We start from the raw sequence: 23,439 nt of genomic DNA on the forward strand, positions 1-23,439 counted from the left end.
CTGCGATCTGTCATATCTAGATTTGAAACTGTGAATGGAGTCAGCCTCCACCACATCACTGCCACATCACCACCTTTTAACTACTCTAACACTGAAAAAGTTCTTTATGACGTCCCTGTGGCTCATTTGGGTACTCAGTCTCCACCTGTGTCCCCTTGTTCGCGTACCACCAGTGTTAAACATGTCAATTCCTCTGATAATTTTGTAGGTAGTGATCATGTCTCCCCTTACTTTTCTGTCTTCCAGTGTCGTGAGGTGCACTTTACGCAGCCTTTCCTCGTAACTCGTGCCTCTTAGTTCTGGAACTATTCTAGTGGCATACCTCGGAACTTTTTCCAGCTTCGTCTTGTGCTTGACAAGGTACGGGCTCCATGCTGGGACCGCATTCTCCAGGATTGGTCTTGCATATGTGGTATACAAGGTTCTGAATTATTCCTTACACAGATTCCTGAAGGCTGTTCTGATGTTAGCCAGCCTTGCAAACGCCGCAGTTGTAATTCTTCTTATGTGGGCTTCAGGAGACAGGTTTGGTGTGATATCAACTCTTAGATCTTTCTCTCTGTCCGATTCATGAAGTACTTCATCTCCTATTCTGTATCCTGTGTCTGACCTGTTTCCACCGCCTAGTTTCATTACTTACATTTACTGGGTTGAACTTTAATAGCTATTTGTTGGACCATTCATTCAGTCTGTCTAGGTCTTCTTGTAGCCTCATACTGTCTTCCTCTGTTTTAATCTTTCTCATAATTTTTGCATCATCAGCAAACAATGAGAGGAACGATTCTATACCCTCTGGGAGATCATTTACATATATCAAAAACAGTATAGGTCCAAGGACTGAACCCTGCGGGACTCCACTTGTAACGTCTCGCCAATCTTAGACTTCACTTCTCACAGTGACTCGCTGTCTTCTATTGCTTAGGCACTCTCTTATCCAATGAAGTACCTTCCCTTTCACTCCAGCCTGCATCTCCAGCTTTTGCTCTAGCCTCGTGTGTGGTACTGTGTCAAAGGCTTTCTGGCAATTCAAAAATATGCAGTTTGCTCACCCCTCTCTTTCTTGCCTGAGTTTTGTTGCCTGGTCGTAGAATTCAGTTAATCCTGTGAGGTAGGACTTGCCATCCCTGAACCCATGTTGATGCTGTGTTACGAAGTTCTTCCACTCCAGATGTTCCACTAGCTTTTTTCGCACAATCTTCTCCATCAGCTTGCATGGTATGCAGGTTAGGAACACTGGCCTGTAGTTCAGTGCCTCTTGCCTATCCCCCTGCTCGTATATCGGGACTACATTAGCCGTCTTCCAAATTTTTGGCAGTTCCCCTGTTGCCAGTGATTTGTTATACACTATGGAGAGTGGTAGGCACAGTGCTTCTGCTCTTTCCTTCAATATCTATGGGGAGATTCCATCTGGGCCTATAGCCTTTGTCACATCCAACTCTAGCAAAAGCTTTCTTACATCCCCACTGGTAATCTCAAACTCTTCTAGTTGTGCCTGATTAACTATTCCCTCTACACAACTCCACGGTCCTTGTGGATTTGTTCTATTCCCTCTATTATCTCTGGAACTCCTCATTGCTCTAAGGTGAAAACCTCCTGGAATTTCTTATTCAGTTCTTCGCACACTTCCTTGTCATTTGTAGTGAATCTGTCTGCCCCTATCCTCAATGTCATTACCTGTTCCTTTACTGTTGTTTTTCTCCTGATGTGACTGTGCAGCAATTTAGGTGGAGTCTTTGCCTTGTTTGCGATATCATTTTCGCATTACCCTTCTGCCTCTCTTCTCAATCTGACAATCATTTCTAGCGCTCTGGTATTTCTCTGCTCTCAAGAGTCCTGTTATTTCTACAGTTTCTCCACGCCCTTTTACTTTGCCGCTAAGCTAACCTACATCTCTTTTTAAACCATGGGTTTCTCATCTGCATTTCGTTGTTTTCCTTTTGGACCGGGACAAACTTGTCTGCTGCCTCCTTACACTTCTGCGTGATGTAGTCCATCATATCTTGGGCCGTGTTTCCCCTGAACTCTGTTTCCCATGTTATATCTGTTAGGAATTTTCTTATCTCCTCATAATTTCCCTTTCGGAATGCCAGAGGTTCCCTGACATGCTGGCTTAAGAAGTTTCTTGTCTCTACCTCCAATAGTTTAGCTCTCCATGTATCCTCACCTCCATGCAGTTTCTCGTTCTCCCAGTCGATCCTTCCCTGATTGAAGTCCTGTGCGATAAGCAGATGGGATCTATTTCTACAAGCAACAGGGGCTGCCCCCTCAATTATAGTGTTATCTGTCATGTTGTTGTTGTTATACTCTTGCACGGATCTTCTGTCATTTGGTGGAGGGTTATATATCACTGCTACAACTATTCATGGTCCTCCCATCGTCTTGGAGCCTGTTATGTAGTCTCTGAATCCCTTGCAGCCCGGGATAACCATCTCCTTGAAACTCCATTCCTTTCTTATTTGTAGGGCCACTCTGCCTCCTCCCCTTCCTTCCCTCTCATTCCTTATTACAGTGTAGTCCTGGGGTAGCATAACATTCATTATGATTCCTGAGAGTTTTGTTTCTGTGAGTCCGATTACATCTGGGTTCACTTCTTGTGCTCTTTCCTTTAGTTCACTTGCCTTGCTTGTAATCCCATCTATAATCAAGTACATCACCTTAAAACTGACTCTCTTCTGCCCTGTCTCAGTTTGTGTTGATTCCCCTGAAGCAGGGAAAACAGGGAGGGACCGGGATGGGAGGGCCTAGGAAGGGGGACCTAGGGGATCTGGGATGTGAGGGTGCTGGGAGGATCTGGCATGGGGATGGTGGTAGAGGAGGAAGGGCTTGGGGGTGGGGAAGAAGAGAGTGCTTTTGGGAAAAGGAAGGGCTAGGGGGTGAGGGAAAAAGGGAGGGCTTGGGGGGGGGGAGATAGGAGGTCCTGGAGAGAGGGGGTGGGGAGAGGGTGCCCTAGATGGGCACTTAGTGGGGTGATGGCAAGGGTTGGGGCAGGTAGGACGTCTATTGGGTGGAAGGTGCAAGTGGTGCTCCTCTCACTGTGGCTGTTGAACTGCTTGTGGAGGGTTTCCCACTCTCCTCTGGGATTGTAGGGTTTGGGGTTGTGTTTCCCTGATTCCTTTCTTTCTCCCTGCGCTCCTTCCTCGCGGCTGCTGCCCTCATTCACCTTGTCTTATCCCTCGGCAGGAATACTTTTTTGAACTTCAGTACATTTACTAGTCCACTCTTCCTTGCTAACAGGTCCTCTTTTGTATTCTCACTCGTGAACAAACGAGAATCACATTTACATGTTTGAGCGCGTCAGTGTGCGTGTGTGTGCATGTGTGTGTGTGTGTGTGTGTGTTTGTGAGTGTGCTTATGTTGTACACAGTGAGTCATGAGTGTATGTGATCCCTGAGGTAATCTTACTCCGCAAAGCCCGATCCGCTCTGATTTAGCTCTTTGTTTAAGGAGTCCAGCCGATATTGTCGATCTAACTGAATGTTTGGTTATGGCGTAAAAATTTGAGTCTGTCCTCATTATATCATTTAGTTAATGAGGTATGTTTGATAAATATTTGCATACAACAAATCCATTTATTTAAAATCAAGAAATTATTAAATATATCAATCACATTCATCACTAAAGGTAAACTCCGTGCTCCGTGATAATTACTCTACTACAAATTAGGAGTTATACAAAGTATAATTGGTGATGTACATATGATATAACGTTACAGGTACAAGGGGAACTGAAGTACATGTGAACTAATACTTGCAGGTACCCAGGTACACATCTCGGGGGCTGAGGAACGGTACATCCAGGAGGGCAGCGTGCTGGCGGTGACCTGTACCGTCGCCCACCACCACATGAAGGGTCCTCACGCCGTGGTGTGGTACCAGGGCGCCCGCAGACTGGACTACGATGCTCCGAGAGGCGGAATAGCTCTCCAGGTCTGTACCTCATGTGTGTATGGCCGGTGTGTGTGTGTGTGTGTATGGCACGTGTGTGCGTGTGTGTGTGTGCGCGTGTGTATGGCCGGTGTACTCACCTAGTTGTGCTTGCGGGGGTTGAGCTCTGGCTCTTTGGTCCCGCCTCTCAACCGTCAATCAACAGGTGTACAGGTTCCTGAGCCTATTGGGCTCTATCATATCTACACTTGAAACTGTGTATGGAGTCAGCTTCCACCACATCGCTTCGGGAATGGAATGCTTCCTATGCATTCCATTTGTCAACCACTCTGACACTAAAAAAAATTTCTAATATCTCTGTGGCTCATTTGGGCACTCAGTTTCCACCTGTGTCCCCTAGTGCTTGTGCCCCTTGTGTTAAACAGCCTGTCTTTATCAACCCTGTCGATTCCCTTGAGAATCTTGAATGTGGTGATCATGTCCCCCCTAACTCTTCTGTCTTCCAGCGAAGTGAGGTTTAATTCCCGTAGTCTCTCCTCGTAGCTCATACCTCTCAGCTCGGGTACTAGTCTGGTGGCAAATCTTTGAACCTTTTCCAGTTTAGTCTTATCCTTGACTAGATATGGACTCCATGCTGGGGCTGCATACTCCAGGATTGGCCTGACATATGTGGTATACAAAGTTCTGAATGATTCTTTACACAAATTTCTGAATGCCGTTCGTATGTTGGCCAGCCTGACATATGCCGCTGATGTTATCCTCTTGATATGTGCTGCAGGAGACAGGTCTGGCGTGATATCAACCCCCAAGTCTTTTTCTTTCTCTGACTCCTGAAGAATTTCCTCTCCCAGATGATACCTTGTATCTGGCCTCCTGCTCCCTACACCTATCTTCATTACATTACATTTGGTTGGGTTAAACTCTAACAACCACTTGTTCGACCATTTCTTCAGTTTGTCTAGGTCTTCTTGAAGCCTCAAACAGTCCTCTTCTGTCTTAATCCTTCTCATAATTTTGGCATCGTCCGCAAACATTGAGAGAAATGAATCTATACTCTCCGGGAGATCATTTACATATATCAGAAACAAGATAGGACCGAGTACAGAGCTCTGTGGGACTACACTGGTGACTTCACGCCAATCGCAGGTCTCACCCCTCACCGTAACTCTCTGCTTCCTATTGCTTAGGTACTCCCTTATCCACTGGAGCACCTTACCAGCTCCACCTACCTGTCTCTCCAGCTTATATACCAGCCTCTTATGCGGTACTGTGTCGAAGGCTTTCCGACAATCCAAGAAAATGCAGTCCGCCCAGCCCTCTCTTTCTTGCTTAATCTGTGTTACCTGGTCATAGAATTCTATTAAGCCAGTCAGGCAAGATTTACCCTCCCTGAACCCATGTTGTCGATTTGTCACGAAGTCCCTTCTCTCCAGATGTGCTGCCAGGTTTTTTCTCACGATCTTCTCCATCACCTTGCATGGTATACAAGTCAAGGACACTGGCCTGTAGTTCAGTGCCACGTGCCTGTTGCCCTTTTTGTATATTGGGACCACATTCCCCGTCTTCCATATTTTTGGTCGGTCTCCCGTCTCCAGTGACCACTATGGAGACGGGAGAGTACCCCCTTGCCACTCTCCATACACTATGGAGAGTGGCAAGTAAAGAGCCTCTGCACACTCTTTCAGTACCCATGGCGAGATCCCGTCTGGACCAACAGCCTTTCTAACATCCAGGTTCAGCAGGTGTCTCTTGACCTCCTCTCTCATAATTTCAAACTCTTTCAAGGAAGCCTGGTTTACTTCCCTTTCTCCTAGCACAGTGACCTCATCTTGTTCTGTTGTGAAGACCTCTTGGAACCTCTTGTTGAGTTCATCACACACCTCTTTGTCATTCTCTGTATACCTGTCCTCGCCTGTTCTAATGTGTGTGTGTGTGTGTGTGTGTGTGTGTGTGTGTGTGTGTGTGTGGTCAGCCACCTATGTGTCCTGGGTCTTGGATGTACCCCACATATATGCAGGTGTGTCCTCTCTCACTGCCAAAGGTGCTCTTGCAGTTGCTGGTTCTCTCTAGGTCGTAGACGAAAGTTAACAAGCTCTTTATCTCCAGCAGAAGATGTTTGCTTCTGTACAATAAAATCATTAGTTTTTTCCCTCGGGCAGATAATGAATTGGTCACGCCAGATGTTAATTATTTACACGTGTAGTGTGACTGGAGTGCTCCTGTGGAGAACACCATGAAGACGAGGGCACCTCAGAGTATTGTAACGGAACTGCTCCTGTGGAACATCTGCTTCAGTGACACCATAGTTCCTACCCGAAGCCGGCGCCCATGTTAATGTCTGAACGCTGACGCCTCTGGAGACAACTTGATGAGAATCACATTGATAATAAATAAAAGACTCTTGATCGTGAGGACGAGGGAGGTCAGCTATTGTTGCCTGAAGATGAAGACTATGTCAAGGAGACACCAAATATATCGTCCTCTCATAAGATCACACAAGAAAATGCTAAATATGCAACCCGCCAATTACCACAATGGTAGTGAAAATGTACAAATATGTTGCATGCAAATGCATTAGGAAACTATGGCTTGTCTAAGGAGAGTAGCGCATCACCTAAATGTATAATACTCTGCAACAAACCAATATTTTAATACAGCACGCACCACCAATTTCGAAATCCTTCCCCAATGTTATTGGAAGTTGTTGGACATAATCCATGATAGTTAAAAGGAAAGTAAATGTGTTTGACCCCCCATAACTTATACATTGAGAGTCTCTTCACACAGGAGAGATGTGTGGGTGTGTGTGTGTGTGTGTACTCACCTAATTATACTCACCTAATTGTGTTTGCGGGGGTTGAGCTCTGGCTCTTTGGTCCCGCCTCTCAACCGTCAATCAACAGGTGTACAGATTCCTGAGCCTACTGGGCTCTGTCATATCTACACTTGAAACTGTGTATGGAGTCTGCCTCCACCACATCACCCCCTAATGCATTCCATTTGTCAACCACTCTGACACTAAAAAAGTTCTTTCTAATATCTCTGTGGCTCATTTGGGCACTCAGTTTCCACCTGTGTCCCCTTGTGCGTGTTCCCCTTGTGTTAAATAGACTGTCTTTATCTACCCTATCAATTCCCTTCAGGATCTTGAATGTGGTGATCATGTCCCCCCTAACTCTTCTGTCTTCCAGCGAAGTGAGGTTTAATTCCCGTAGTCTCTCCTCGTAGCTCATACCTCTCAGCTCGGGTACTAGTCTGGTGGCAAACCTTTGAACCTTTTCCAGTTTAGTCTTATCCTTGACTAGATATGGACTCCATGCTGGGGCTGCATACTCCAGGATTGGCCTGACATATGTGGTATACAAAGTTCTGAATGATTCTTTACACAAGTTTCTGAATGCCGTTCGTATGTTGGCCAGCCTGGCATATGCCGCTGATGTTATCCGCTTGGTATGTGCTGCAGGAGACAGGTCTGGCGTGATATCAACCCCCAAGTCTTTTTCCTTCTCTGACTCCTGAAGATTTTCCTCTCCCAGACGATACCTTGTATCAGGCCTCCTGCACCCTACACCTATCTTCATTACATTACATTTGGTTGGGTTAAACTCTAACAACCATTTGTTCGACCATTCCTTCAGCTTGTCTAGGTCTTCTTGAAGCCTCAAACAGTCCTCTTCTGTTTTAATCCTTCTCATAATTTTAGCATCGTCCGCAAACATTGAGAGAAATGAATCGATACCCTCCGGGAGATCATTTACATATATCAGAAACAAGATAGGACCGAGTACAGAGCCCTGTGGGACTCCACTGGTGACTTCACGCCAATCGGAGGTCTCACCCCTCACTGTAACTCTCTGCTTCCTATTGCTTAGATACTCCCTTATCCACTGGAGCACCTTACCAGATACACCTGCCTGTCTCTCCAGCTTATGTACCAGCCTCTTATGCGGTACTGTGTCAAAGGCTTTCCGACAATCCAAGAAAATGCAGTCCGCCCAGCCCTCACTTTCTTGCTTAATCTGTGTCACCTGATCGTAGAATTCTATCAAGCCTGTAAGGCAAGATTTGCCCTCCCTGAACCCATGTTGGCGATTTGTCACGCAGTCCCTTCTCTCCAGATGTGTTACCAGGTTTTTTCTCACGATCTTCTCCATCACCTTGCATGGTATACAAGTCAAAAACACTGGCCTGTAGTTCAGTGCCTCTTGTCTGTCACCCTTTTTGTATATTGGGACCACATTCGCCGTCTTCCATATTTCTGGTAGGTCTCCCGTCTCTAGTGACTTACTATACACTATGGAAAGTGGCAAGCAAAGTGCCTCTGCACACTCTTTCAGTACCCATGGTGAGATCCCATCTGGACCAACAGCCTTTCTAACATCCAGATCCAGTGTGTGTGTGAGTGTGTGTGTGTGTGTGTGTGTGTGTGTGTGTGTGTGTGTGTGTGTGTGTGTGTGTGTGTGTGTGTGTGTGTTCTGTAAAGTTTTACACTTTCATGTATCATATTTACTTTCACTACAAGTCCCTCCGTCAGGAATGAGCCACCAAACACAGGTTGTGAACTGTGAGAGCCGGCTAGATGCACCGATGCACCAACACACACAAATGTGACAGCCGGATACATGCACCGCTGCACCAACACACACAAATGTGACAGCCGGATACATGCACCGCTGCAATAACACACACAAATGTGACAGCCGGATACATGCACCAACACACACTAATGTGACAGCCGGATACATGCACCGCTGCACCAACACACACTAATGTGACAGCTGGATACATGCACCGCTGCAATAACACACACAAATGTGACAGCCGGATACATGCACCGCTGCACCAACACACACTAATGTGACAGCCGGATACATGCACCGCTGCACCAACACACACTAATGTGACAGCAGGATACATGCACCGCTGCACCAACACATACAAATGTGACAGCCGGATACATGCACCGCTGCACCAACACACGCAAATGTGACAGCCGGATACATGCACCGCTGCACCAACACACACAAATGTGACAGCCGGACACATGCACCGCTGCACCAACACACACAAATGTGACAGCCGGATACATGCACCACTGCACCAACACACACTAATGTGACAGCCGGATACATGCACCGCTGCACCGACACACACAAATGTGACAGCCGGATACATGCACCGCTGCACCAACACACACTAATGTGACAGCCGGATACATGCACCGCTGCACCAACACACACAAATGTGACAGCCGGATACATGCACCGCTGCACCAACACTCACAAATGTGACAGCCGGACACATGCACCGCTGCACCAACACACACAAATGTGACAGCCGGATACATGCACCGCTGCACCAACACACACAAATGTGACAGCCGGATACATGCACCAACACACACAAATGTGACAGCGGATACATGCACCGCTGCACCAACACACACAAATGTGACAGCCGGATACATGCACCAACACACACAAATGTGACAGCCGGATACATGCACCGCTGTACCAACACACACAAATGTGAAGAGAAGAGAAGCAGAGAAAAATTTTGAAAATGATATAGCAAACAAAGCCAAGACCGAACCAAAGCTACTCCACAGTCACATCAGAAGGAAAACAACAGTGAAAGAACAGGTATTGAAACTTAGAACAGGCGAGGACAGGTATACAGAGAATGACAGAGAGGTGTGTGAGGAACTCAACAAGAGGTTCCAGGAGGTCTTCACAATAGAACAAGGAGAGGTCACTGTGCTAGGAGAAAGGGAGGTAAACCAGGCGGCCTTGGAGGAGTTCGAAATTACGAGAGAGGAGGTCAAGAGACACCTGCTGGATCTGGATGTTAGAAAGGCTGTTGGTCCAGATGGGATCTCACCATGGGTACTGAAAGAGTGTGCAGAGGCACTTTGCCTGCCACTCTCCATAGTGTATAGTAAGTCACTAGAGACGGGAGACCTACCAGAAATATGGAAGACGGCGAATGTGGTCCCAATATACAAAAAGGGCGACAGACAAGAGGCACTGAACTACAGGCCAGTGTCCTTGACTTGTATACCATGCAAGGTGATGGAGAAGATCGTGAGAAAAAACCTGGTAACACATCTGGAGAGAGGGACTTCGTGACAAATCGCCAACATGGATTCAGGGAGGGTAAATCTTGCCTTACAGGCTTGATAGAATTCTACGATCAGGTGACACAGATTAAGCAAGAAAGAGAGGGCTGGGCGGACTGCATTTTCTTGGATTGTCGGAAAGCCTTTGACACAGTACCGCATAAGAGGCTGGTACATAAGCTGGAGAGACAGGCAGGTGTAGCTGGTAAGGTGCTCCAGTGGATAAGGGAGTATCTAAGCAATAGGAAGCAGAGAGTTACGGTGAGGGGTGAGACCTCCGATTGGCGTGAAGTCACCAGTGGAGTTCCACAGGGCTCTGTACTCGGTCCTATCTTGTTTCTGATATATGTAAATGATCTCCCGGAGGGTATCGATTCATTTCTCTCAATGTTTGCGGACGATGCTAAAATTATGAGAAGGATTAAAACAGAAGAGGACTGTTTGAGGCTTCAAGAAGACCTAGACAAGCTGAAGGAATGGTCGAACAAATGGTTGTTAGAGTATAACCCAACCAAATGTAATGTAATGAAGATAGGTGTAGGGAGCAGGAGGCCAGATACAAGGTATCATCTGGGAGAGGAAATTCTTCAGGAGTCAGAGATGGAAAAAGACTTGGGGGTTGATATCACGCCAGACCTGTCTCCTGCAGCACATATCAAGCGGATAACATCAGCGGCATATGCCAGGCTGGCCAACATACGAACGGCATTCAGAAACTTGTGTAAAGAATCATTCAGAACTTTGTATACCACATATGTCAGGCCAATCCTGGAGTATGCAGCCCCAGCATGGAGTCCATATCTAGTCAAGGATAAGACTAAACTGGAAAAGGTTCAAAGGTTTGCCACCAGACTAGTACCCGAGCTGAGAGGTATGAGCTACGAGGAGAGACTCCGGGAATTAAACCTCACTTCGCTGGAAGACAGAAGAGTTAGGGGGGACATGATCACCACATTCAAGATTCTGAAGGGGATTGATAGGGTAGATAAAGACAGTCTATTTAACACAAGGGGAACACGCACAAGGGGACACAGGTGGAAACTGAGTGCCCAAATGAGCCACAGAGATATTAGAAAGAACTTTTTTAGTGTCAGAGTGGTTGACAAATGGAATGCATTAGGAAGTGATGTGGTGGAGGCTGACTCCATACACAGTTTCAAGTGTAGATATGACAGAGCCCGATAGGCTCATGAATCTGTACACCTGTTGAGTGACGGTTGAGAGGCGGGACCAAAGAGCCAGAGCTCAACCCCCGCAAACACAACTAGGTGAGTACACACAAATGTGACAGCCGGATACATGCACCGCTGCACCAACACACACAAATGTGACAGCCGGATACATGCACCGCTGCACCAACACACACTAATGTGACAGCCGGATACAAGCACCGCTGCACCAACACACACTAATGTGACAGCTGGATACATGCACCGCTGCACCAACACACACTAATGTGACAGCCGGATACATGCACCGCTGCACCAACACTCACAAATGTGACAGCCGGATACATGCACCGCTGCACCAACACACACAAATGTGACAGCCGGATACATGCACCGCTGCACCAACACACACTAATGTGAGTGCCGGATACATGCACCGCTGCACCAACACACACTAATGTGACAGCCGGATACATGCACCACTGCTCCAACACACACTAATGTGACAGCCGGATACATGCACCGCTGCACCAACACACACAAATTTGACAGCCGGATACATGCACCGTTGCACCAACACACACAAATGTGACAGCCGGATACATGCACCGCTACACCAACACACACAAATGTGACAGCCGGATACATGCACCGCTGCACCAACACACGCTAATGTGAGAGCCGGATACATGCACCGCTGCACCAACACACACAAATGTGACAGCCGGATACATGCACCACTGCACCAACACACACTAATGTGACAGCCGGATACATGCACCGCTGCACCGACACACACAAATGTGACAGCCGGATACATGCACCGCTGCACCAACACACACTAATGTGACAGCCGGATACATGCACCGCTGCACCAACACACACAAATGTGACAGCCGGATACATGCACCGCTGCACCAACACTCACAAATGTGACAGCCGGACACATGCACCGCTGCACCAACACACACAAATGTGACAGCCGGATACATGCACCGCTGCACCAACACACACAAATGTGACAGCCGGATACATGCACCAACACACACAAATGTGACAGCGGATACATGCACCGCTGCACCAACACACACAAATGTGACAGCCGGATACATGCACCAACACACACAAATGTGACAGCCGGATACATGCACCGCTGTACCAACACACACAAATGTGAAGAGAAGAGAAGCAGAGAAAAATTTTGAAAATGATATAGCAAACAAAGCCAAGACCGAACCAAAGCTACTCCACAGTCACATCAGAAGGAAAACAACAGTGAAAGAACAGGTATTGAAACTTAGAACAGGCGAGGACAGGTATACAGAGAATGACAGAGAGGTGTGTGAGGAACTCAACAAGAGGTTCCAGGAGGTCTTCACAATAGAACAAGGAGAGGTCACTGTGCTAGGAGAAAGGGAGGTAAACCAGGCGGCCTTGGAGGAGTTCGAAATTACGAGAGAGGAGGTCAAGAGACACCTGCTGGATCTGGATGTTAGAAAGGCTGTTGGTCCAGATGGGATCTCACCATGGGTACTGAAAGAGTGTGCAGAGGCACTTTGCCTGCCACTCTCCATAGTGTATAGTAAGTCACTAGAGACGGGAGACCTACCAGAAATATGGAAGACGGCGAATGTGGTCCCAATATACAAAAAGGGCGACAGACAAGAGGCACTGAACTACAGGCCAGTGTCCTTGACTTGTATACCATGCAAGGTGATGGAGAAGATCGTGAGAAAAAACCTGGTAACACATCTGGAGAGAGGGACTTCGTGACAAATCGCCAACATGGATTCAGGGAGGGTAAATCTTGCCTTACAGGCTTGATAGAATTCTACGATCAGGTGACACAGATTAAGCAAGAAAGAGAGGGCTGGGCGGACTGCATTTTCTTGGATTGTCGGAAAGCCTTTGACACAGTACCGCATAAGAGGCTGGTACATAAGCTGGAGAGACAGGCAGGTGTAGCTGGTAAGGTGCTCCAGTGGATAAGGGAGTATCTAAGCAATAGGAAGCAGAGAGTTACGGTGAGGGGTGAGACCTCCGATTGGCGTGAAGTCACCAGTGGAGTTCCACAGGGCTCTGTACTCGGTCCTATCTTGTTTCTGATATATGTAAATGATCTCCCGGAGGGTATCGATTCATTTCTCTCAATGTTTGCGGACGATGCTAAAATTATGAGAAGGATTAAAACAGAAGAGGACTGTTTGAGGCTTCAAGAAGACCTAGACAAGCTGAAGGAATGGTCGAACAAATGGTTGTTAGAGTTTAACCCAACCAAATGTAATGTAATGAAGATAGGTGTAGGGAGCAGGAGGCCAGATACAAGGTATCATCTGGGAGAGGAAATTCTTCAGGAGTCAGAGAAGGAAAAAGACTTGGGGGTTGATATCACGCCAGACCTGTCTCCTGCAGCACATATCAAGCGGATAACATCAGCGGCATATGCCAGGCTGGCCAACATACGAACGGCATTCAGAAACTTGTGTAAAGAATCATTCAGAACTTTGTATACCACATATGTCAGGCCAATCCTGGAGTATGCAGCCCCAGCATGGAGTCCATATCTAGTCAAGGATAAGACTAAACTGGAAAAGGTTCAAAGGTTTGCCACCAGACTAGTACCCGAGCTGAGAGGTATGAGCTACGAGGAGAGACTCCGGGAATTAAACCTCACTTCGCTGGAAGACAGAAGAGTTAGGGGGGACATGATCACCACATTCAAGATTCTGAAGGGGATTGATAGGGTAGATAAAGACAGTCTATTTAACACAAGGGGAACACGCACAAGGGGACACAGGTGGAAACTGAATGCCCAAATGAGCCACAGAGATATTAGAAAGAACTTTTTTAGTGTCAGAGTGGTTGACAAATGGAATGCATTAGGAAGTGATGTGGTGGAGGCTGACTCCATACACAGTTTCAAGTGTAGATATGACAGAGCCCGATAGGCTCATGAATCTGTACACCTGTTGAGTGACGGTTGAGAGGCGGGACCAAAGAGAAAGAGCTCAACCCCCGCAAACACAACTAGGTGAGTACACACAAATGTGACAGCCGGATACATGCACCGCTGCACCAACACACACAAATGTGACAGCCGGATACATGCACCGCTGCACCAACACACACTAATGTGACAGCCGGATACATGCACCGCTGCACCAACACTCACAAATGTGACAGCCGAATACATGCACCGCTGCACCAACACACACAAATGTGACAGCCTGATACATGCACCGCTGCACCAACACACACTAATGTGAGTGCCGGATACATGCACCGCTGCACCAACACACACTAATGTGACAGCCGGATACATGCACCACTGCTCCAACACACACTAATGTGACAGCCGGATACATGCACCGCTGCACCAACACACACAAATTTGACAGCCGGATACATGCACCGTTGCACTAACACACACAAATGTGACAGCCGGATACATGCACCGCTACACCAACACACACAAATGTGACAGCCGGATACATGCACCGCTGCACCAACACACGCTAATGTGAGAGCCGGATACATGCACCGCTGCACCAACACACACTAATGTGACAGCTGGATACATGCACCGCTGCACCAACACACACTAATGTGACAGCCGGATACATGCACCGCTGCACCAACACACAAATGTGACTGCCGGATACATGCACCGCTGCACCAACACACACTAATGTGACAGCCGGATACATGCACCGCTGCACCAACACACACTAATGTGACAGCCGGATACATGCACCGCTGCACCAACACACACTAATGTAACAGCCGGATACATGCACCTCTGCACCAACACACACTAATGTGACAGCCAGATACATGCACCGCTGCACCAACACACACAAATGTGACAGCCGGATACATGCACCGCTGCACCAACACACCCAAATGTAACAGCCGGAAACATGCACCGCTGCACCAACACACACAAATGTGACAGCCGGATACATGCACTGCTGCACCAACACACACAAATGTGACAGCCGGATACATGCACCACTGCACCAACACACACTAATGTGACAGCCGGATACATGCACCGCTGCACCAACACACACAAATGTGACAGCCGGATACATGCACCGCTGCACCAACACACACTAATGTGACAGCCGGATACATGTACCGCTGCACCAACACACACAAACGTGACAGCCGGATACATGCACCGCTGCACCAACACTCACAAATGTGACAGCCGGATACATGCACCGCTGCACCAACACACAAATGTGACAGCCGGATACATGCACCGCTACACCAACAGACACAAATGTGACAGCCGGATACATGCACCAACACACACAAATGTGACAGCGGATACATGCACCGCTGCACCAACACACACAAATGTGACAGCCGGATACATGCACCAACACACACAAATGTGACAGCCGGATACATGCACCGCTGCACCAACACACACAAATGTGACAGCCGGATACATGCACCAACACTCAAATGTGACAGCCGGATACATGCACCGCTGCACCAACACACACTAATGTGACAGCCGGATACATGCACTGCTGCACCAACACACACTAATGTGACAGCTGGATACATGCACCGCTGCACCAACACACACTAATGTGACAGCTGGATACATGCACCGCTGCACCAACACTCACAAATGTGACAGCCGGATACATGCACCGCTGCACCAACACACACAAATGACAGCCGGATACATGCACCGCTGCACCAACACACACTAATGTGAGAGCCGGATACATGCACCGCTGCACCAACACACACTAATGTGACAGCCGGATACATGCATGACTGCACCAACACACACTAATGTGACAGCCGGATACATGCACCGCTGCACCAACACACACAAATTTGACAGCCGATTACATGCACCGTTGCACCAACACACACAAATGTGACAGCCGGATACATGCACCGCTGCACCAACACACACTAATGTGACAGCCGGATACATGCACCGCTGCACCAACACACACTAATGTGACAGCCGGATACATGCACCGCTGCACCAACACACACTAATGTAACAGCCGGATACATGCACCTCTGCACCAACACACACTAATGTGACAGCCAGATACATGCACCGCTGCACCAACACACACAAATGTGACAGCCGGATACATGCACCGCTGCACCAACACACACAAATGTGACAGCCGGATACATGCACCGCTGCACCAACACACACATATGTGACAGCTGGATACATGCACCGCTGCACCAACACACAAATGTGACAGCCGGATACATGCACCAACACACACAAATGTGACAGCCGGATACATGCACCGCTGCACCAACACACACAAATGTGACAGCCGGATACATGCACCGCTGCACCAACACACACAAATGTGACAGCCGGATACATGCACTGCTGCACCAACACACACTAATGTGACAACCGGATTCATGCACCGCTGCACCAACACACACAAATGTGACAGCCGGATACATGCACCGCTGCACCAACACACACAAATGTGACAGCCGGATACATGCACCGCTGCACCAACACACACTAATGTGACAGCCGGATACATGCACCGCTGCACCAACACTCACAAATGTGACAGCCGAATACATGCACCGCTGCACCAACACACACAAATGTGACAGCCTGATACATGCACCGCTGCACCAACACACACTAATGTGAGTGCCGGATACATGCACCGCTGCACCAACACACACTAATGTGACAGCCGGATACATGCACCACTGCTCCAACACACACTAATGTGACAGCCGGATACATGCACCGCTGCACCAACACACACAAATTTGACAGCCGGATACATGCACCTCTGCACCAACACACACTAATGTGACAGCCAGATACATGCACCGCTGCACCAACACACACAAATGTGACAGCCGGATACATGCACCGCTGCACCAACACACACAAATGTGACAGCCGGATACATGCACCGCTGCACCAACACACACAAATGTGACAGCTGGATACATGCACCGCTGCACCAACACACAAATGTGACAGCCGGATACATGCACCAACACACACAAATGTGACAGCCGGATACATGCACCGCTGCACCAACACACACAAATGTGACAGCCGGATACATGCACCGCTGCACCAACACACACAAATGTGACAGCCGGATACATGCACTGCTGCACCAACACACACTAATGTGACAACCGGATTCATGCACCGCTGCACCAACACACACAAATGTGACAGCCGGATACATGCACCGCTGCACCAACACACACTAATGTGACAGCCGGATACATGCACCGCTGCACCAACACACCACTAATGTGACAGCCGGATACATGCACCGCTGCACCAACACACACAAATGGTGACAGCCGGATACATGCACCGCTTGTACCAACAATACACAAATGTTGACAGCCGGATACATGCACCTCTGCACCAACACACACCAAATGTGACAGCCGGATACACTGCAACCCGGCTGCCCCAACATACACAATGTGGACAGCCGGATACATGCCACCGTGCACCAAACACACACTAGTGTGACAGCCGGATACATGCACCGCTGCACCAACACACACTAATGTGACAGCCAGATATATGCACCGACTGCACCAACACACACAAATGTGACAGCCGGATACATGCACCACTGCACCAACACACAAAAATGGGACAGCCGGATACATGCATCCGCCCTGCACCAACAACACACAATGTGACAGCCGGGATACATGCACCGCTGCACCAACACAGACTAATGTGCGAGCCGGAGTACATGCACCGCTGCACCAACACACACTAATGTGACAGCCGGATACATGCACCGCTGCACCAACACACACTAATGTGACAGCCGGATACATGCACCGCTGCACCAACACACACAAGTGTGACAGCCAGATACATGCACCGCTGCACCAACACACACTAATGTGACAGCCGGATACATGCACCGCTGCAACAACACACAAATGTGACAGCCGGATACATGCACTGCTGCATAACACACACAAATGTGACAGCCTGGATACATGCACCGCTGCACCAACACACACAAATGTGAGCAGGCCGGATACATGCACCGCTGCACCAACACACACTAATGTGACAGCCGGATACATGCACCGCTGCACCAACACACACTAATGTGACAGCCGGATACATGCACCGCTGCACCAACACACACAAATGTGACAGCCGGATACATGCACCGCTGCACCAACACACACTAATGTGACAGCCGGATACATGCACCTCTGCACCAACACACACAAGTGTGACAGCCGGATACATGCACCCAACACACACAAATGTGACAGCCGGATACATGCACCTGCTGCACCAACACACACAAATGTGACAGCCGGATACATGCACCGCTGCACCAACACACACAAATGTGACAGCCGGATACATGCACCCAACACACACAAATGTGACAGCCGGATACATGCACCTGCTGCACCAACACACACAAATGTGACAGCCGGATACATGCACCGCTGCACCAACACACACAAATGTGACAGCCGGATACATGCACCGCTGCACCAACACACACAAATGTGACAGCCGGATACATGCACCGCTGCACCAACACACACAAATGTGACAGCCGGATACATGCACCTCTGCACCAACACATACAAATGTGACAGCCGGATACATGCACCAGCTGCACCAACACACACAAATGTGACAGCCGGATACATGCACCGCTGCACCAACACACACAAATGTGACAGCCGGATACATGCACCGCTGCACCAACACAGACTAATGTGAGAGCCGGATACATGCACCGCTGCACCAACACACACTAATGTGACAGCCGGATACATGCACCGCTGCACCAACACACACTAATGTGACAGCCGGATACATGCACCGCTGCACCAACACACACAAATGTGACAGCCAGGATACATGCACCGCTGCACCAACACACACTAAATGTGACAGCCGGATACATGCACCGCTGCACCAACACACAAATGTGACAGCCGGATACATGCACCTGCTGCACCAAACACACACAAATGTGACAGCCTGGATACATGCACCGCTGCACCAACACACACTAATGTGAGCAGCCGGATACATGCACCGCTGCACCAACACACACTAATGTGACAGCCGGATACATTGCACCGCTGCACCAACACACACATAATGTGACAGCCGGATACATGCACCGCTGCACCAACACACACAAATGTGACAGCCGGATACATGCACCGCTGCACCAACACACACAAATGTGACATCCGGATACATGCACCGCTGCACCAACACACACTAATGTGACAGCCGGATACATGCACCGCTGCACCAACACACACAAGTGTGACAGCCGGATACATGCACCAACACACACAAATGTGACAGCCGGATACATGCACTGCTGCACCAACACACACAAATGTGACAGCCGGATACATGCACCGCTGCACCAACACACACAAATGTGACAGCCGGATACATGCACCAACACACACAAATGTGACAGCCGGATACATGCACTGCTGCACCAACACACACAAATGTGACAGCCGGATACATGCACCGCTGCACCAACACACACAAAAGTGACAGCCAGATACATGCACTGCTGCACCAACACACACAAATGTGACAGTCGGATACATGCACCGCTGCACCAACACACACAAATGTGACAGCCGGATACATGCACCTCTGCACCAACACATACAAATGTGACAGCCGGATACATGCACCGCTGCACCAACACACACAAATGTGACAGCCGGATACATGCACCGCTGCACCAACACACACAAGTGTGACAGCCGGATACATGCACCGCTGCACCAACACACACAAATGTGACAGCCGGATACATGCACCAACACACCACAAATGTGACAGCCGGATACATGCACTGCTGCACCAACACACACAAATGTGACAGCCGGATACATGCACCGCTGCACCAACACACACAAATGTGACAGCCTGATACATGCACCGCTGCACCAAACACACACAAATGTGACAGCCGGATACATGCACTGCTGCACCAACACACACAAATGTGACAGCCGGATACATGCACCGCTGCACCAACACACACAAATGTGACAGCCGGATACATGCACTGCTGCACCAACACACACAAATGTGACAGCCGGATACATGCACCGCTGCACCAACACACACAAATGTGACAGCCGGATACATGCACTGCTGCACCAACACACACAAATGTGACAGTCGGATACATGCACCGCTGCACCAACACACACAAATGTGACAGCCGGATACATGCACCTCTGCACCAACACATACAAATGTGACAGCCGGATACATGCACCGCTGCACCAACACACACTAATGTGACAGCCGGATACATGCACCGCTGCACCAACACACACAAGTGTGACAGCCGGATACATGCACCGCTGCACCAACACACACAAATGTGACAGCCGGATACATGCACCAACACACACAAATGTGACAGCCGGATACATGCACTGCTGCACCAACACACACAAATGTGACAGCCGGATACATGCACCGCTGCACCAACACACACAAATGTGACAGCCTGATACATGCACCGCTGCACCAACACACACAAATGTGACAGCCGGATACATGCACTGCTGCACCAACACTCACAAATGTGACAGCCGGATACATGCACCAACACACACAAATGTGACAGCCGGATACATGCACTGCTGCACCAACACACACAAATGTGACAGCCGGATACATGCACCGCTGCACCAACACACACAAATGTGACAGCCTGATACATGCACCGCTGCACCAACACACACAAATGTGACAGCCGGATACATGCACTGCTGCACCAACACACACAAATGTGACAGCCGGATACATGCACCGCTGCACCAACACACACAAATGTGACAGCCGGATACATGCACTGCTGCACCAACACACACAAATGTGACAGCCGGATACATGCACCGCTGCACCAACACACACAAATGTGACAGCCGGATACATGCACTGCTGCACCAACACACAGGTGCACAACACACACACAGTCTCCCGTCTCCCGCGTGTGTCCGCACGCGGACACACGCGGGAGACGGTAGGAGACACACGCGATTAGTGAGGTCCGCGGAAATTCGTCAATTTCTTGGGACATTGAAGGAGTATAGAGGCTAGATCATAGTATTTGGCCTCTCGCAGTGTGTAGCTAGCAGGGTGCATCATAGCATAGTCATATCGCTAGCGATAGTGCGAAGATTTGGCGAAGAAACCGAAAGTGGAGCTAGGGCATCACCGGTGCATGTAAGTGTGTGACCTGACCGGGTGGGACGACCCGCCGTGGAACTACCTGATTGTGCTGTGAGTGGTGACTGTGATCAGTGGTACAGTGAATTAGTGAACTGTCACATAACGATACAGTGACTGACTCCAGAGCTCTGTGTAGACAGAGAAGAACCGACCTCATCAATCACCTAGTGGGAGACAACGACGGATAACCATCGTCATCATACATCGCCCTGCCCTTACTCATCTGGTTGTGTGAACGGGAGGCAGACTGGTATGTACCCCCTCTCTGGTCAATTAATCAGGTGTACAGATTGAGGTAAAAGATTATCAAATTCTCGTTCAGGATATCATATATATTTAAAAATCTCAGAGTGGCTCATTTAGGCAGAGGTAACGCATAAGGGATATCTTGACACATACAAGCACGCCCGCCCACGTACGTATCCACGCACACAAGTGTGCACACGCTAAAACAGACACACACACACGTGCGCACACACACACACACACAATTGTTCAGTTAGGGGAAAAGGCATTAACACCTGGGATTGGACCTTACTATCCCCCCCCCCTCTTGACCCCACCATCTGACCTGACCTGACTTAGTCGCCATCTCCGCCCCCCCCCCCACCCCCAGTCCCCCGCATCGCCCATACACACACTCTTCCCCTCCCCACTCTCCCTCTCTCCCACTCCCTCTCTCCCACTCCCACTATCTCTCTCCTGCTCTCCCTCTCCTGCTCTCTCTCTCCTGCTCTCTCTCTCCTGCTCTCTCTCTCTCTCTCTCTCCCTCTCTCTCTCTCTCTCTCTCTCTCTCTCTCTCTCTCTCTCTCTCTCTCCCTCCCTCCCCCTCTCCCTCCCTCCCCCTCTCCCTCCCTCCCTCCCCCTCTCCCTCCCTCTTTCCTTCCCCCTCTCCCTCCCTCTCTTTCCTTCCCCCTCCCTCTCTGCCCACACACACACACACACCTCCCCCCCTCTCTCCCTCACCCGCTCTCTCCCTCACCCGCTCTCTCCCTCACCCGCTCTCTCCCTCACCCGCTCTCTCCCTCACCCACTCTCTCCCTCTCCTCTCTCTCCCTCCCGCCTCTCTCTCCATCTCCTCCCCCCCCCCTCCCCTTCTACTTTCTTCTCACTTCAGTGGATGGGTCGGATCCCCCCCACCCACCCATTTATCTCTCCCTTTGTCACTCCCTTTCTCTCTCTTTCTCTCTCTCTCTTCCTCTCTCTCTCTCTCTCCCTCCCCCATCCCAACAGGGTCAAACATGGCAGCCAGAGGTCCCAGGGGAACAGGAAAGAGCCAAGGTGACGAGATGAAGGAAATGTTCGCCCAGTTTCTGGAGGACATCAAGAGTGAGATGGAGGAAATGAAGAACGAAATAAGCAACCTGAAAAGAGAGCTGACAGCAGCAAAGGAGGAGATTAGAGCCCTCAAAGAGAATGGTATCGAGGCTGAGAATCAGAAAACCACCCAGGGAGAAGGTGGTAATAGTTTTCTGGATGAGAATGCCACAATAAAAGCAACATTTGCGGAAATACTAAAAAAAAATAACTCTGAAGTAATGACTGCAGTGATGGAGGTGGCCATGAAAGCAGCCACCTCGCAGGAGGCGGCACGCTCCACTAGCCAACTGCTGGAAAGGAACAGATCAGTGGTTGCTGTGGGTATTAAGGAGCAGGAAGGATCTAATAGGACAGAGTGGAATGACAAGGACAAAGCAGCAGTGAATGAAGTACTAAAGGCACTAGACATGGAAGGGGCTGAGCATAGCATTGAGAAGGTTTTCAGGCTAGGCCGGTACAACAAAGACCGAGACCGAATGATAAAGATAGTGTTTGCAAACGAGAACACAAAAGAGAAGATCCTATCAAGGAAGAGCTCCCTGAAAAACGTGGGAAAATTAAAAAATGTATTCCTCCAGAGAGACATGACAAGGGAGGAGAGAGCCGTGGCGGCAGAAGCAAGGAAGAGGCGCAGGGCGAGAGGGGAAAACCAGGAAG

General features: G+C 49.1%; 1 protein-coding gene across 1 annotated transcript in view; it reads left to right on the top strand.

Moving 5' to 3' along the window:
• Positions 1 to 23,439, top strand: part of LOC138369053 (zwei Ig domain protein zig-8-like) — a 351,385-nt gene that overhangs the window by 323,903 nt on the left and 4,043 nt on the right. Inside the window, exon 6 of the mRNA XM_069331996.1 lies at positions 3,754 to 3,926. Coding sequence (XP_069188097.1) covers positions 3,754 to 3,926 — 173 coding nt within the window. The remainder of the gene's footprint in view (positions 1 to 3,753; positions 3,927 to 23,439) is intronic.

The sequence above is a fragment of the Procambarus clarkii genome, chromosome 3 (genome assembly GCF_040958095.1).
Source record: "Procambarus clarkii isolate CNS0578487 chromosome 3, FALCON_Pclarkii_2.0, whole genome shotgun sequence".
NCBI lineage: Eukaryota > Metazoa > Arthropoda > Malacostraca > Decapoda > Cambaridae > Procambarus > Procambarus clarkii.